Consider the following 17424-nt stretch of genomic DNA (forward strand, 5'->3'; position numbering starts at 1 on the left):
CCCTCTCACCACCTCCTTCCTGGTCACAATGAGTGGAGCAGCATTCCTCTGGCACATCCTTGGCCATGGTATTCTCCCTCATTTTGGGCCCAGAACAATGGAGCAGGTTATCATGGTGTGAACCCCTATAACTGTGAGCCAAACTAAGCTTCTCCTTCTCTGATTTGTTCTTGTGAGGTGTTTTGGTTACAGAGACGAAGGCTAACACTTTCCTCATATCATATAAACTTTTGTGTGGCATTAGAACAGGTCCATTGAAACAATTATTTTGTGGATGAAAATCAAGCAACAAACATTAATTTATCACCTCCTACAAAGGAGGAAAGCACTCTGATAATTAATGGCTTAGCATAATAAATTGAAGTAAAAAAGTTTATAAAAAAGAATGCCCATTGAAAACCTAACCAAATCATTAGACTGAACTATTAAGGCCAGAAATCATGAAATAATTTTAAAAAGTCACAAGTACCCATGAAAATGTGTGCAGTAATGATGTTGAATGTAGACTAGAAAGTACCTTAGTCATATTTTGTATCAATTATCCAAACAAAATTAGTGTATGGATGTCTGATATAGGTTATAAAGAAAGAATTTTAATTCTCCTTTGATTATTGCTGGGAAGATAAAGAACAAGGAAAAGAATGGAAAAAAAAACCATTTTCATTGCAAAGAGTTATTAGGGGGACACTTTCCCTGTACATCAGTTGATATATTCATTAATTTGTTGTAAATAATTGTTAGAAAAATTCCTTATCTAAAAAACAAATGTATTGAACCTCTAATTTGAGGCATTAAAGCTGAAATAATACCATTAATATTATTGTTACTGCTTCATTATGAATTAAGCAGATTTTTGTGAAATCTATGAAAAACTAGCCAACTTTGCTAGGAAAATATGTTCTACACAAAATGTGCTACTTGCTCAATTTTAAACTTAGAAAATTATAAAAGCGTTGACAATAACTTCTGTAGTGAGATTGGTCTTCCATGTCAAACTTCACTGCTCACTGGAGTCCTTCAGCACCTTTCCTCTATCCTTACTTTCATCACATGATGTACTTAACTGAGAAAATGGAATAGTACAGAGAAATTGGCCCCAACTAAAATAACAAACCTACTTGGAATGTATACCCATCAGCTCCTCCTTTCCTATTGCTCTAACAGAAAGCTGCTTGTATCTTTTCATATTCATTTATCTGGGCTTGAGATTGCATCCTCTCTTGCCTTCTCAGGCTATTTACACGCTGATTATCTTTATTATGCTTTAAACTCAACACTTCCTTTTACTGGACTCTATCCATCAATGTTTAAGAATGTTAAAAGGACCCCATTTTAAAAACAAGCAAAAATTAACCTCCCTTCACATTTCTTCTTTCCAAAACTGTTGTCTCTTTTCTCCCCTTCAGTAGACACTCCCAGAGAAAATTTTCTTCATGCATTGTTTTTATTTCTTTGCCTTCCACTGATTCCTTAGTGCATTCCAATGTGGCCTCTAATCCTGCTCCTCCCTCACTCTTGCTAAAGTCAGCTCTCAGTAACCTGTAACACCAGTAAGTACAATTGCATTTTAGTCCTCGTCCAGCCAGAACTCTCAATGTTATTGCTATGGTTTAGATCTTAAATATCCTCCACAGGTCCATTTGCTAAAGGCTTGGTCACCAGCCTGTGGCACTACTGGCAGGTAGTAGAACCTACTGGTGAGGCCCAGTAGGAGGAAGTTAGGTGAACCCTTAAAGAAGATATTGGGACTCCAATATTTTCTCTTTTTTTGCTTAGATGTACCCTGAGGTGAAGAGGTCTCCTCCACCATGCTCTATGATATCTGTGCCACCAAAGCAATGTGGCCTACTGACCATGGACTTAAACCATCAGCCTAAATAAACTTTTCTTCCCTCTAAGTTGTTTCGAGTATTTTATAAGAAGGATGGAAAGCTGAGTAGCACAGTACTCAATTCTTGTCCACTACTTCCATTTGGAAATTCCCCCTTGCAAACCCTTCTAAAACCTTCTTCCATTATGCCTTGTCTATGTGAAATTATCACTACATATCTAATTACAAAAGCTTGAATCTTAAGGGTCATCATTGACAACACCCTTTCATTCACATATCCATCTCTATCCTGTTATTTATATTTCCTAAATGCATGTAGTATGCATCCTTTTCCAATCTGCACTTCCATAGTCCTTATTCAAGCTCTTATTTAGATTCCACTGTTGCTACTTCATAACCAATCTCCTCACTTCTTCCCTTACTCCACTCATAACCCACTCTCTACACAATAGTCAGACTCATCTAATAAAAGTACCATAAAATTAAGTTATTTTAGAATAAATTAAACAGTTCTTATTGTGATTTTGAAGACTTCATTTGATATTTTTAAATTATTTTATTGACTTCTTTTAAGATTCCTTAAGTTTAGTTCTCGATTTATATAAAACTATGAATACATTTTAAGAAAGTAGCCACTCTTTTTTTAAAGCTCAACTTACATTTGAAGATCATTCTACAAAAAGATAGTCCTTTAGAAAACCTTAGTATGTTCTCTAATGATACTTTTATTGGTTTGCTGTTTCTGTTATTTTTATTTTAGTCTTCTTAATTTAGTAAGTCAATAAAAGCAGAATAATGTAGGATAATTCTTTCAGACAAATGGTATACTGTTTTAAAAACCTAGCCTTAACTTCTGCCACCAACATTTTGAACCCACCAGCATGATACAAAATTTAGTTGTCTTCCTTCCTCTTGTTTGTTATTGAATACATTGTATTACAAGAACTTCACATTTGTTTTAAAATATCAGATGGCATTTTTTGTCCAATGTGTGAAGACTTTTGAAGGTAAGTTTTAAAGATCTAGAAATGAAGAATCAGAAACAAAAGATTCATGTTTATTTACTTATTTCTCTGCTTATAAAAATTAAGGAGATAGCTGTGAGGCCCTAAAAGACACCTTTTGTACTATAGAGGAAGAAAGGCAGAAGGGCCACTCTTAAAAGAATTATTTTAAATAATAATTACACTTCATTTTTACCTTTTCCTAGTTTCACTTCCTTTATACTTACATGTCAAATGTTGGTTTGCTCCCATTAAAAATATGTTGCTGTATTGTTTTGGGCATTGATGAGTTTCATTTTTAAAACAAACTAAAACTTGACTATACTTGATACAGTTTGGGGTAAGCAACATGAATCTCCATATTGCATCAATCTAAAGTACTTTGAGGAAGTTAGTTGCTCAAATGGCCTTCTGGGAGCAATGGATCTCATCTTATTTCTGACAAATTGATGAGAACCTGATGAAAGAAAGGGCACATTTACCATCCAGCCCATTCTTATAATGGGTCACTGTTCCTGCCTTCCTCAGATGGGCCTCACTTCTGCAGCAGCCTCGGAACCCCACTCAATGAGGTTAGGTATTGACCACGAAGGGCCTCTGCTGGGCCCTCTGGGAGAGCGATAGATGAATCTTCCCTTCAGTGAAACTGGGTCCTATTTAATATAGGGAAGTGTGGTATAAAAGAAGTGATGTGTTCAGGAGACCAAAATAAATTCAATTTAGGAATACTGCCAAATTCTTCCTTTGTCTATCACTTATTCTCATGTAAAGTCGGTCTCTCCCTTGCTGGGGAATTGGGGAAATCTAAAATTGACCCTTTTCACCACTACTGGAATCCAGCAGCAAAGGAAAGATGTTGTTAGCAAGGACAATTTGCTCTGTACCAATGCACCAGGCAGCAATTATCAATCAGTGTGGTAGGGCTCCATTACCCAGAACTGTGTGTGGAAACCAAGGCGTCTAGGAAAGCCGCAGATAACCTTAGAACCAGAATATCAGAGGAAGAACATAAATACATCTCTCCAAGTGTACATAGTGTATGTCTTATTAGTTGGTTGCAGAAAGGCTGGCAAAAGTGCTCAGGGGAAGTCAGAAAGGCATTTTCTGAGAGTTGACCGCTGGAGCAGCCAGCCCTTCTTGGGAACCGCAGGAGGAACCGGGGGGGGAGGTCGGGGTATGGTGGGGGCTACGGGACTGTCCCTCCCGGGGTGCTGCGATCAGTGGATGTATTTGTTGTCCTGGCAGGTACTATGCTGGGAATGCATACTCAGCAGGGAAAAGGGAAGAGAGATTGGAGGCAGTTTTCTAAAAAACAGCGCAACTCAAGTCTCCTGCTTGTGCCCCTAGCTCACCCCATTCAGGCACACAGTAGAAACTGGCTCCCCGGAGCGAGCGCGTCGGGCGCGAGCGCGTACCGCTAGAAAGATAACAAGTATCTGCGACTCCAGGACGCCCGGGTCGCTGCTTCCGCCCGGCCCCTTCACTGTCAACCTGCCAGGTCCTGAGAGGCGCCTGTTCCTCTGAGTCCAGGACTTAGGTCGCTCGGGTCACCCTAAATGTGATGGGTGCCGCTTGCCCAGAGCAGCTGGAAACTGGCGGGGCTGCGCCGAGTTACAGAGGACAGCCCCAGGCGGTTCTGCGTGCGGGTGTAACCAAGCGCCGGGGCTTACTCCAACGGCTCGCTCCCCTGGGATTGTACTGGGCGCGGCTGGCGTCCCCGCCTTGCTTCCAACCAGCCCGCCTGCCCCAGCCGGGGGGCTGCCTTCGGCACCGCTACGATCTCTTCGCTCTCCCCGGGCATTTGACCCCCGGGCTTTCTGTGTGCCCCCCACCCGCGCCTGGGAAAGAGTGAAAGAGCATTAGAGGAGAAAGTGCCGAAGGAAAGGAGGCGCTCGGGGGCAGGGCCGGCTCGTGGAGCCCAGAGGGCTGAGTCTCCAGCTTTGCAGCTTGGCTGCAGGGCCTCAGGGACTCCGCACTAGAGAAAGAAGGCTCGACCCGGAGCAGGAGAGCGGCGAGTGCGGACTCCGAGAGTGCAACTCGGCGCCGCCCGGAACCCTCCTGCACCTTGAAGGGCACGCGTCACCACGCCCAGTCGCGACCGGCGAGTGCCGAGCCCTGGCCAGAGAGGCCTGTGCGCCTCGGGCGTCCTTTCTCCCTGTCTGACCCTAGTTCTTCCGCCAAAACCTTTGACCAGTCTCCTTGCCAACATTCCTAAATCTCCTTTGCCAGCTCTTTGCATCAGGTAGGATCCAGGCTCTGCTTTAGCGGTGTGTACATAAACGCCATTTCCCAGAAGGCGTATGACCTTTCCACCTCCCCCAAGAACTCTTTCGGAGCGTGTCCGTGGGCATTTAGCCCTGTTAGTGCCTGATCGGTGGCCACAACCTGTTTGTTCCCTAAATTGTCCTTGCTATTCATATCCGCATACGCCTCCTGCAGCAGTTCCCGGAAAGCCCTCGGGATGGAACTGGGGGGCTTCCAGTAGCAGTGAGGACGCGCGACCTGGGGGTGGGGGTGGGCAAGAGTTTTGGGGGGCCAACACGGAGCAGGCACTGTGAGGGCCCTGCAAAGATCACCTCTCTCCTCCACTCTCTCCCTCCTTGGGATGCACAGAAACGGGCCACTGGATTCCTAATTTACAATTCCCTGGAGCTCTGGGCTCTGAAACAAGCAAGGCCGGACAGTGTCTGTCGGCGGCTGCCCCCTAGCTAGGAGGCCCACCACCTCCCACCCTCTCGGGTTCCCTCTGACCCAGAGAGAGAGAGAAGCAAATCTCGGGGAACAATGAAGCCCGCAGCATGTGGAGGGCACCCGGGCGCTATTGACACCCAGCCGCGCGCTTTGGTGCCGGGCGGAGGCAGAGTGAAGCTGAAGCCCGGCTTCGCCCGGCAGGGCGGTCCAACATGGCTTTACGGGCAGGACACTGCCTCCGCTCGTTCGGCTCAGTGGTGCATCTCTCGATCTAACCTGTTTTCTCCTTTTGGCTCTACAATCCTGACCTGAAGTGGCCAGGGCGCGGGCTGCTCTCTACCACAGGTCTCAGGGTGGCATGGTGGGAGAGTGACAGGGGGTTGGCACCAAGTTCCTCACCGCGGTGGCCACCGGCCGGGATTTAGAGTTTCAAGAAGCAGCCGCCACCTCCCGGGCACTCCTCTCTCCACCGCCGCAAGATCCTCGCCTCCCAGAGCTGCCCGGCTCTCCCCCCGGGGTTCCAGAGCAAGTACGCCGAGGTAGGCCAGCGGACCCTGAGCCTGGCATCGATCTCGATGCCCTTACTGAAACACACACATCCTCACGCCCTGGGCGCAGACTCCTAGAGCCTTTTCCCGTGGAGCTCCCTGTAGGGCCTCCAGAGAGACAGACAGACGGACAGGGAAGCACACCAAGAGAAACTTGTTCCTCCAGTCTCCTGTCAGGCAATTACTGGCGAGCCTGTGCGGGGAGAGGGGAGGGGGGAGGAAGCGAGGGAAGGGTCCAGAAGGGAGGGGGAGGACGGAGGAGTGGGGGAGGCGGGGGTGCAGTTAGTGAAACTCCTCTGTCTCCCGCTCATCTTTTCATTGCTTGCTCCTCTCCTTTCCGCAGACAACCCGGACCTCCCCTGGGCGCCAGCTCCTCGGCTCCAACCGGTCCAGAAACAAACCGGATTTTTTTTTTTTTTTTTTTTCTTTCTGGAAATTGGCTTTTGGTGTGCGTCGCCCTACCTCCCTCCTTCCTCCCCCTCCCATCTCCTTTTTTTTTTTTTTTTTTTTTTTTTTTTGAGACATGGCCGGGCAGTGGCTCCTGGAAGAGGAACAAGTGTGGGAAAGGGAGAGGAAACCGGAGCTAAATGACAGGATGCAGGCGACTTGAGACACAAAAAGAGACGCGTTTCTCTCCAATCAAGCATTGCCTCGCGGCTTTCCTTTCCCCAAGACGGACTGAGGATTTTACGGCTCTAGGAGCAGTTGGAGCGCCTCGGATTGTTTAGATTCCCCTCTTTGCTGTGTTTTCCCCTGCACGTTCTCATTCTCCCGCGTTTGCCTGGGGATCCGGCGAAGGGAGGATGGAGAGGGGGCTGCCGCTCCTCTGCGCAGCGCTTGCCCTCGCCCTCGCCCTGGCCGGCGCTTTTCGCAACGGTAAGTGACAGGCGGAGGCGCGTGTGACAGCGCGGTGCCCCGGGCTTCCCAGCTGCCCGGGACCCGCCTGGGTTAGGCTTCCCGCCTCAGCTACGCGACTCACGCAGAGCCGCTGTGAGGTCCAGGAATAACCACCTCCCGGGTGTAGGAAACTTTTATCGGGCGGAAAAATAGAAGAAAAAAGATCAGTCGGTTTAGGGCAGGGGGATTTCAAGTCCTCTGCTCCTTCCTGAACTTGGTTGTTTGGTTGTAGGGCTTTTTCCTGCAGAGTTGGAGGTAGGCAGAGCTGCCTACCTTCCCAGATCAGCACACCAATTATCTTATAATGTTTCCTCCAAAGGCAATTAAATGAGAACTCCTTTCAAAAAATCTGATGGCTGTTGAAAGTTAATGAACACTTTTCCCGGAGAACTTCCTGGTTCTTTCAGCTTCCCTAAACTGTTTCCTCTGGTGGGCGACTGCAAGAGATAGCGGTTTGTCTTGTCTGTTGCTGGAACTCCCCCGCCTTTGTAAATCGTCCCTGATCCGTCTGGAGTATGAATGAAAGTTACATAGTGTCAATAAAGGAATCATGATATACAGTACAGAAAGTCACCATCATATATGAAAATCTCTACCTAGTTGCAGCTTCCACTTAGCCTTTAAAAACTGCTCACTGTTAAGTAAATGAAAGACTGTACTAGGGTATAAGCAGTGCCATGAAACCTGTATAATGTGTTTTAAAATATGATCTGGTTGTAAGCATGTGGATTTACACTGTAAAGTAGGTGAGAGCGAGAGCATGAAATATCTTTACAGTAAATCTTCAGCAATTATTATTAACTAATGATCAAATATTTACTTTTGTCTGGCTTAGATTTCAAAGTAATTAGAAGCAAAGAACATCCACTACTTACTATGGTATATTGTTTTAATAAGAGAGACTCAAGTGGAGAGGCTCATAGCAAGAAGAATTTAAATCACGTCTTTATGATGGAAGTTAATCTCTCTAATGTGCTTTTTCCTTGAGGTTTTGTGATTTAAGCAATAGATTCCCCTGCCCCCACAGGTACCAAGCAGTGTTCTAACAGATAAGCCAAAAAAAAAAAAAAAAAAATTGTGAAAAGGATGAAGCTCAATTTATTAATGACCTAAATTGGAGGCATCTTTGTGTAATCTGGCAGGGAAGCAAACACTCAAAAAATTGTGAATGTGAAGTTCGATTTATTAATGAACCTGCATTCATGGCATCTTTGTATAATCTGGAGGGAATAAAACAACATTCTCTTCCAAAGGAAAAAGCTCAATGGTTAGACTTTTAAAATTACAGTAATTCACCCTATGTCCTTCACAACTTTTGAGATTAAATTCATAGTGGGGGTAGTTCACATGACGGATTTGAAAGCTAGTTCAAAGAGCTTTAAGATTTTAGGTTCTGAACTCCACAAACACACACACACACACACACACACACACACACACACACGCATTTCTTAATTTCCTTAGCAGAAATCTGGGAATGCTGAGAATCTGGGCTTCAGTCAGTGAGTTTGACTAGCTAAAGCCATGTTGCTCTGCTTGAAGTGACCAGAGCGAGTAAATGCCTCAGTAAGTTAGCAGTCCTCCTAAAGCCATGTCCACCTCCTCCGAGTACCAGTGACTGCTAAATTAATTCATTAACCTTATTTAGGACTAATGGTCTAGAGTCATTAGAAATTGCTCTTTCTTAATCAACTGTTAGAGAGATTTAACAGAGCCAGGGAGTCTAGCAGTCCACATTATCTTATTACACTGTCACTTTCTCAGAAGTCACAGATAAAGAGCTCTGGTGTGGTACCAAGTCCACCTAAATGTCTTCTGAAGTGACTCTGTCGAGTGACTAGAAGCAGTGCTGTTTTATGTCACTCTTCTAACAGATGCCAGACACTGCCATGATGTTTGTACAGAGCTGGAGGAGACTTAATGAGACAGGTTCACTTTCCAAGTTTTCTGCACATTTAAAATAATGCATGAGTCTCAGTAGAATCACAAACAGAGTCCAGTATGATCATTAGCTGAGATTCTGAATGCCAGTTGCAACATCATTTCTTCTTGGCAAACATAAAGCTTTTAAAAGCCAATGCAAAGAAACCAGTATAAGACCATCCCCAATCTAAGAAACAAAGTCAGACACATCTAGCAAATGAAGAAAAATAAAATATTTATATTGTCTTCTTTTTAATTTATGGGAAAATGACTTCTGTAATGCATGTAGCTTTATGCATTTTTGATGTGCACTTCATCTTTCATTTCCATTTGACCTGGTTTTCCTGTAATAAAATTCTGTAGATTTATAAATTCATGCTGAGAGCAAAGAATGCCATTCTCTTTCCACAGGGAATCTATTAGATGCAATATTAAAATCTATATATCCATTACTGAATATTTGTGATTGATGGCTTATTATTTCACTGCTTTCATACCTGTTTCTCTTACATAGTATATGCACCAAATTTTTATTGCTTAAAATTAAGCATCAATAAATGTGGCAGCATTCCAGGCTGAGGCTCTCCAGTATGAAATTCATCATAAATAGTGACAATAGGGATCTATGCCGAACAATAACCAACCCAGAGACTGGTTATTTGTGTGAATCACTTCAGCATTTGGGTTTTTAAAACTGAGGGCTCAAACCAGTTAGCTCACCTTTTCCAGAATGTGAGAATGTGGTTCACTATACGTGGTACACAGACATCAGTGTGGTGGATTTTTTTCCCCTCCAACATTTAGGTAATTAGAATTAATGTGCAGTGGCTATTTATTTTTCTTTCTGCCCCATTTGCTTTAATCTGGCCTTGGAGCCTGAGCAACTTGGAGAAGTAAAGCAGTATATTTCTGCTTCACCAACTATACTTTGTTCTCTGTTGATTTGGATCTCAGGAGCAGAGATAACTCAAAATCACTTAGATTTATGGGCAGATAAAACAAAAAAAAAAAGAGTTTGGCTTTAAGCCAATCAAAGTCTTGGAGGACAATCCCCACTGATCAATGACATAGACCAGGCTTATCATCAAAAAGCGACACAAGGGGTCGAACAGCTTCTTTTAGTCACCTTCCACTTAGAACTTGCTACTTAATGTGATTACACTTCTTGGGGGATAATTAAGTCTAGCAGAAGCTCCCAGGGGACCATGTTAACATCAATTGAGGGGATTTAACGTTTTTAATGCTAGAAGCCCTTTTTGCTTCCATTTCTAGTAGAGCCGCCTGGATTTTCTTGGGCAGGAATTTGCGGTGGACAGTCTTCTCAAATCTCAATCTGCTTTCTGCCTGAGCCAACCTCCCAGAGCTCAAAGAGTGTTCTTTAGTAGAGTGTTGCTCTCAGGGCCACCTGAGGACTTGTGGAGACCTCTTGGAGTCCCTCTTAAAAAGTTATGGAATGTTTACTAACTGGTAATATATATACATAAAACTAAAATACCTAGCTGATTGTCAGGGAGAGCTCTACTAAAATGTTATATTTATTACAGATAAATGTGGCGGCTATAAAAATTGAAAGTCCCGGGTACCTTACATCTCCCGGTTATCCTCATTCTTATCACCCGAGTGAAAAATGTGAATGGCTGATTCAGGCACCGGACCCATACCAGAGAATTATGATCAACTTCAACCCTCACTTCGATTTGGAGGACAGAGATTGCAAGTGAGTGAAAACGTGTTTGAACAGGGCACCACAGCACCATCTAGTGGTCATGCATGTCCACGGGGGAAATCTTATGCAGTAAAGTGTAAGATATAAATGGATCCAGGAGGGATTCCAATCTAGGACAGATCATTTGTCTATGGTATAGAAACTAAATTAAGTTTCTGAGTTCCTAAAAATAGGAAGATGATATTTAAATGTCTAATCTCCGATACTATTTACTGTTAACACTTCTGGTTTTGGAAATTTTTTAAGAAATGTGAATGAGTGACTCTTTTCTTTCTGGAAAGGACTTGGAGAACTAAAAAGCCAAACTTTTCCTCACAGTTTTAATATATCATGGGTCACCAGGACACATTATACACATATGATGGGGTTGGATATTTTTAAAACAATGTTGTGGCACATAATATGATGTAAGAATTATATTATTGAGTTTAACACGGAGAAAAGCAAATTGTCATAGGAGTTAAAGTATATAGATGAGTATAAGATGAGGTTTTTAAAATGGTAGACTAATGACTGGAAGACTTCCATGAAAAGTGCTAGAAAATAAGTTACAGTCAATCCAATGAAAACCCAAATATACCTATTTTCCATCTATCTGCCTTAGTTTGGCTCTCTTCTTCTATTGTTAAGTTACTAACATCACTCTGTCATATTTTGCTACTAAGAATACATTTTTCTATAGAGAAACCCAAATTATTTTCTTACCTTACCTGAAAATACAAGTGTTTTGGTGTTGCTTTCCACAGTATTGAAATTATGTTTTTACGTTGCATTTGTCAGTCCACTCAGATTCACGTTTGCTAATCTCTCTTGATGTTCAGCACACCAACTGTCCATCCTGTCCACATAATTCCATTCTGCTACACTAAACATGGTGTGGTCCCCAGAGACTTGAACCTGCTTATCGATCTTATGAATTTATATATATATATATATATATATATATGTGTGTGTGTGTGTGTGTATATGTATATATGTAGTATATATAAGTATATGTGTATATATATGTATATATATACATATATATGAGCAGTTTTATAAAAAGAAAATAATCTCCTTAATTTTCAATTCTGAAGTATTCCTCAGGGACTTGTTTTTGCAAGTTTTAAAATGGTTCAGTTTGATCCAATCCTATATCAATGTCTATAGGTTACTACTTCCATTGAACATAAACATTTTTATGGAGGCATGTTTGTTATTAAAGATATTCTATCTGCACATACGTTTCTTTAGAAAAGAACAGAATAATGTGAAAACATTCCCACCTGTAGGAAGCATCCAGCAACCTGTTGAGTTGATGGAGTACACTAACTCTTTGTGGTCAGGGAAATTAGGTCATCCAGTTAACTCAACATTTTGGTGCCTAGAGAATCAGTATACATGCATAGACTGATGATAGGTTTCTAAATAATCAGCATATATTGCAATGTGATAAAATTATGCTGATTCCAATTTAATCTTTATTCTGTGATTCAGAAATGCTTCAGGGCATGGTGTTGATTTTTAATTTTGTGTGGAAATTGCCATTAATAGAGTATTCCAGTGACTACTAGGAAACAGGAATCCATTGTATTTTCTTTTTGTTTTTCACTAATGTGCGTGTGTGCATGCGTGCGTGCGTGTGTGTGTTGCTGGAGATTGAACCCAGAGCCTCACACACATGTTAGAAAAGCACTCTGCCACTGAGCTACACTCCTTTGTCAACCACATAGACGACCTGGAGACTTGTCTTTCATTTTAATTAATTAATTTTTGCTTTTTTTCAATGCTTTAACTGCTATAGGAGTTAACTGTAACTCCCATTAACTTTAAGAAACTCTAGTAAAACATAGTTTTAAGAAAACTTGGGTAAAACAGAAAAAATAAGGTGCTACTAGATTTCAGTAACTCATGTTTACTCATTCCTGATCAAGAAATTGTGGCCATGTATATATGTACTAGAATAAAGAATTTAGAATCATCACTGGTTGTTAGCAATGGTGTGCTGGTAAATGTTTAACATCTGGTTCTTCCCCATATGATGTCATCATGCACACACTTGAGAAGAGACGTTCACAACTGGTTTCTCGTGAGCTAGTACAAACCAGGTCCAGCACATAACTGGAGTAGAAGTTATGGAAGGCAAGCCAGTTGCATGAACTAATTATGTAAAGTGCTTACAACAGTGTTTGGCCCACAGTAAACCATAAATCATGATTTGTCATAGAATGGGGTGGGACAAGGTAGGGTGGGATTGGAAGAGCACTGTTTTTGTTTTTTGTTTTTAAAGATAACATAAGGATGATGGTAATTTATAGATAGACAATTTTAATGATATCAGCAAGATATTAGAGAAAGTAACAAAGCTAAGAAGATTGTTTCTATAACAATCATATGATGGTGAGGTTTGCTTGGTTTTGTTTTTTGTGAGGTTTTATTTGTTTGCTTGCTGTGGAGGAAGGTGGTTTCTTACTTACCGTAACTGAGGCTCTGTTCTCTGTGAAGCTGCCATCTCCTGGCCAGGGGCGAAAGACTGATGCATTTAGTCCAATGAAGTCAATAGAGTTTATGCTCATGTAAAATACTTTGTGCTGTATTTTAAAGTTTTGCTACCTTATCTTTTTAATCAAGAAAAATTCCAAAAGGATATAGAAAGACCGATTTTAGGCATTGCCTTCACTGTCTTTCCAGGAGGATCCGATAATGACTCCTGGTCATTATTGAGGCTGCAGTTGAGATTCTTCAAATGTGGCCCCCCTACTTACCTCCTTTTGTAAGGCTGTGAGAAGTATCACAGTTTTAAAATCTACAGGTGATTAAAATTCTATGGAAAAATGGGAAATCCAAAAGCTCTTTAAATAACAAGTTTTGAGAGTCCAATGTTATTTTAGGTGCCCAAAAACATAGCTTTTGATTGTCCCTGCTGTTTTGTTGGGGGGTTTTGTTGGTTTTGATTTGGAATTTGTTTGTAGTGTGTATAGGTGATTTACAAAATAGATGTGCAGTGACACAAAACTTGATTCAGTATATCACATTAAGAGTGCTGGTAAGATTTAGTTATCACTCCTAACAAGCAGTTTATCTTATTGAGATATTTAATATTTAATATTTTTACCCTGTTGCAGCTACAGTGTATGTCTATTAGCAGCAGAAAGTACTTACTGTACTGATGTCACTAGGTAGCTGGTAGGATAAAATGAAATCACAGATTTAAAGTCCTTTGAAAAGTTAAAAGCTGTCCACCAAATAAGTTTTCATCATTACTATTAATGTCTTTAACAACTTGGTTATTGTTAGACAATTTGAAAATGTGAAAACTAAGCATATGTCAAACTGAATATATTGATCCATTAATGGGATGATTGCCACAGAATACACTCTTCTTTTTCTCTTGAAATTCTCAGTATTTGTTCAGTCAACTCTCACTGTGAGAAAACTCAAGAAATCAATTTCTTAGCACATTTGCTTATTGAGAAACATCCTTGAGATCCAAATAAGTGATTTTTCTTTCCCAGGGTTTAGGGTGGATGACATTATTAAATAGACCAGCTGAATAGTTTTGGCAGAAAAATCGTTTTATTTTAAATTTTATTGTTTTGTTTATAGTTATGAAAAAAAACATCGTTTCATCGGCTTCAACAACATAGTATATAATTAGAGTTTTTCTTGTGAATAGTGTTAAGACCAACCCAGTTCATAAGTAAACTATAAACCCTCCTTTACAAAATGAGTGTTAAATTTTCATGGTGGTAATAGAGGCAGGAAACTTCCTCAGGGAAAATAAATGTGTGAATTATCTAGGATAGTTTGAAAATGCAGTTGGTGTTGATGCACCACTTAATTCAGGCTCATCATAAATAAACATCAAAACCATGGCAATATGACCCCTTCAATTATTTTATTGAGCAAGGTGTGCTATTAGTCAATAGATCAGTAGAACAACAGAGCATCTGTCCACAGGGCTAAACTAGGGCTAGGATTTCTATCTATATATTGTTTTGTTGATGTATGAGAAAACACTAGAGAATGTTCAGAAAGTACAAGATGTTGAAGAAATGGATGATTTCTCTTTTTTGTATAAGCTAAATCCTGCATACTCCTGAAGTGTGAAAGTACTATGATAAGTCAAAAAGAAAAAACTGAACAGCTAAGTGTTCTTAGAAAGAAGTGTTCATTGTATGTTGTAAATGGTTTCCAGTATTTACATGGAACTAGTTAGATCTTACTTCACTAAAGTTTTCTTCAGTGGTAAAGGCAGACATCTTGAATCTCATAAAACTTTATATCTGTATAATAAACAAGAATGTCATTGATACAGTAGTTAGAATTTATGAAACTTTTCCGGTTTCCCAGCAATGCAAACTATCAGCATGATAATTTATAATGGTTTGTGACAAATACTGCTGAGCAAAGAGGTGTGTGGTTACATTCAGATCAGATGTCGTCATCTGGGGAGCAATAAAAATTTCACAGACATTGGGTTAAAAACATTAAGAAAATGAATGTGAAGCTCAAAAAAAAAAAAAAAAAAAGAAAAAAGAAAAGAAAATGGCCGGGGAAAGGAAGTCTAAAAAGGTAATGTTGAGGAGAGAAAACCTGATAGTGGATTTATTTTACTGACAAGATCCTGACTTCACTGTGATTTGACAGTGTTATTCCATAACATAGTGTAGATGCTTTTCTTTCCATAATTTACTATTTATCTCATCTTTATGTAACCAATAATAGATGTGTTTTCCCTAATTCAGTGCATTCAAAGGAAGGTTTCACTCTTATAACTTCAAATGAAGTCTAATCACAGAGAAATCATAATTAAGTAGAGATGATAATGAAGTTTTGGAATTTTATTGAAATAAGGTCACACATTGTTTCTTAATGCTACTTTTCAAATTGCCTAAATTATCACAAACATTAAACACTACTAATCTTCTTCATTTTCATGGAATATAAAGTCACCGAATGAAAATTAATCAGCCATTAGTTTCTCAAATCTGATTTTATTCCTGCAAATTCCATTTTATAACGGTCACACAGTCATTTAGTTGGTTATTTTGGGGACTATACAGTTCATTTATTGTTTCTTGAGTAATATTTTGTAATTTGATACTCTTTTCCCGTTCTTTTGTTCAGCATGGGGGGGGGGGGTTGTGCTAATTTTTATTTTTTAAACATTGCATTAAAATACTGTTTATCTTGATTATTAAGGTTTTTGGCTTTTGTGTCAAAGGCAAGTGTCTCATTCTAGTCTTATATTTTAGAGCATCACTTAGAATTTTTTTTTAATTCTTGTTTCATGGAAAACATTGAGTCATCTAAGAAAATAGTTCTTCATTTTCTATGTAAAATAAGAAGCGCATATACTTTAAAGTATAATGTACCTAGAAAAATATACAACCTAAGTGTAAAAGCTGATATAAAGTCTTGAAAGATGAGCAAATGCATGCAACTAATCCAGAAGCAGCCTTTTCCATCTTCCAGAAAACCCCTGGAGTCTTCTTAGTCACTAACCTTTGCCCTTCAGGGCAGTTCTAACTCATGTGATTCCATTTGTATGAATTTCAAAACTGGACAAAACTCAACCATAGTCTTAGGAGTCTCTGTGAGCTCTGCTCTGAATAGACATTGTGACATTTTTTTTTTGAAGTAGAGAGAGAAAATATATACTGTTCCCCTTCTGATAAGAGAGCAGAGTCCTATTGAAGCATTTTTTATTTCTTTCCAGTGGCTACTGTAGAAATACCTTGTCTTTGTTTTATATACCACAGTTATGTTTAAGTAGACAAAAAGTTTTATATGCTTTATATGCAAGGCAAATTCTGAAAAAGCTTTTCTTACACTTTCCCTTATCTTTTCATTCCTGGTTTTATCGTGGGAGACTTCCCTGTGTGGGCAATCTAAGGGTTCCACTACCAAGTTCAATTCATTTGAACGAGTATTGGGTGGGTAAGAATAAACCCTTCTAGAATAAATGCTGGCCAATGTCATTACCTCCTGCAGCATCCCTGGTTATTACTCAAACAGATAATTATCTACTTTCATCCTTTGGATATTTTTTTCTCATTAGCACTGATTTAATTTGAACATAACCCTATGTTGTTTAATAAAGCTAATTTTTTTGTTATTATTTAGTCTACGTACTTATATTTGATCACAATAAATTTTGAGTATGACAAGGTAGTTTTGTCTTAGGCACTTCTGTCATTGAAAGAAGCAACCTTTTTGAGAAGCTGAAAAGAGAAGGTTAGTTGAGATTCTTTATCAAATTGAATCAACATGTGTATGACATTTCCAACCAGTCTTCTCTTTGGGGCACAGGCACTTAAGAATTGATCCAAGTGAGACATATGCCTTCAGCTGACATGCATATTCTCAGTTCCTTTCTTTCCAGCATAAAACTTGATACTCATGTGCATGATAACATGCTTCAGCAAGAAGCACACACACAAACTCATATGTGTATGTAGAGGAGGCCAAAAACTAAACTTAACTAATTGCACTTGTAGTATCCATCAAGCCTGATAATTAAGCCCAAAAAGAGACAAAATCAGTGTTCAGATCAGGTTCCAAATGTCCCTTAATTGGTTGTTTGTAATCAATCCTAATTGTAAGAGTCAGTGATTTGGCAGTACATAGTGCCTCAAAGAAAGGTTTGTTCTGCTATTCTGTTTGATTAGCCCATGTCTAATATCTAGTTTAATAACTACTGTCTTATGGTTGAAATAATTCAGAGTCTTTGCAGATAGTTTAGAAAATGGAGTGCATTCATTCAGAACTCTGCTAAATTCTGCAGACAGGCAAATGGAAGACAAACCATCTTCCGACTTC

The 17424-nt window shown here is 40.2% G+C and overlaps 1 protein-coding gene across 1 annotated transcript in view; it reads left to right on the plus strand.

Annotated features, from left to right (window-relative positions):
- The first annotated feature begins 6804 nt into the window (after nucleotides 1–6804).
- NRP1 (neuropilin 1) overlaps nucleotides 6805–17424 on the plus strand; it is a 139727-nt gene continuing 129107 nt past the window's right edge. Inside the window, 3 exon segments of the mRNA XM_079105897.1 lie at nucleotides 6805–6950; nucleotides 10439–10448; nucleotides 10450–10611. Of these exon segments, the coding sequence (XP_078962023.1) occupies nucleotides 6878–6950; nucleotides 10439–10448; nucleotides 10450–10611 (245 nt within the window). The 5' untranslated portion in view covers nucleotides 6805–6877.

This window comes from Sciurus vulgaris, assembly GCF_902686455.1.
Source record: "Sciurus vulgaris genome assembly, chromosome: 12".
NCBI classification, from domain to species: Eukaryota; Metazoa; Chordata; class Mammalia; order Rodentia; family Sciuridae; genus Sciurus; species Sciurus vulgaris.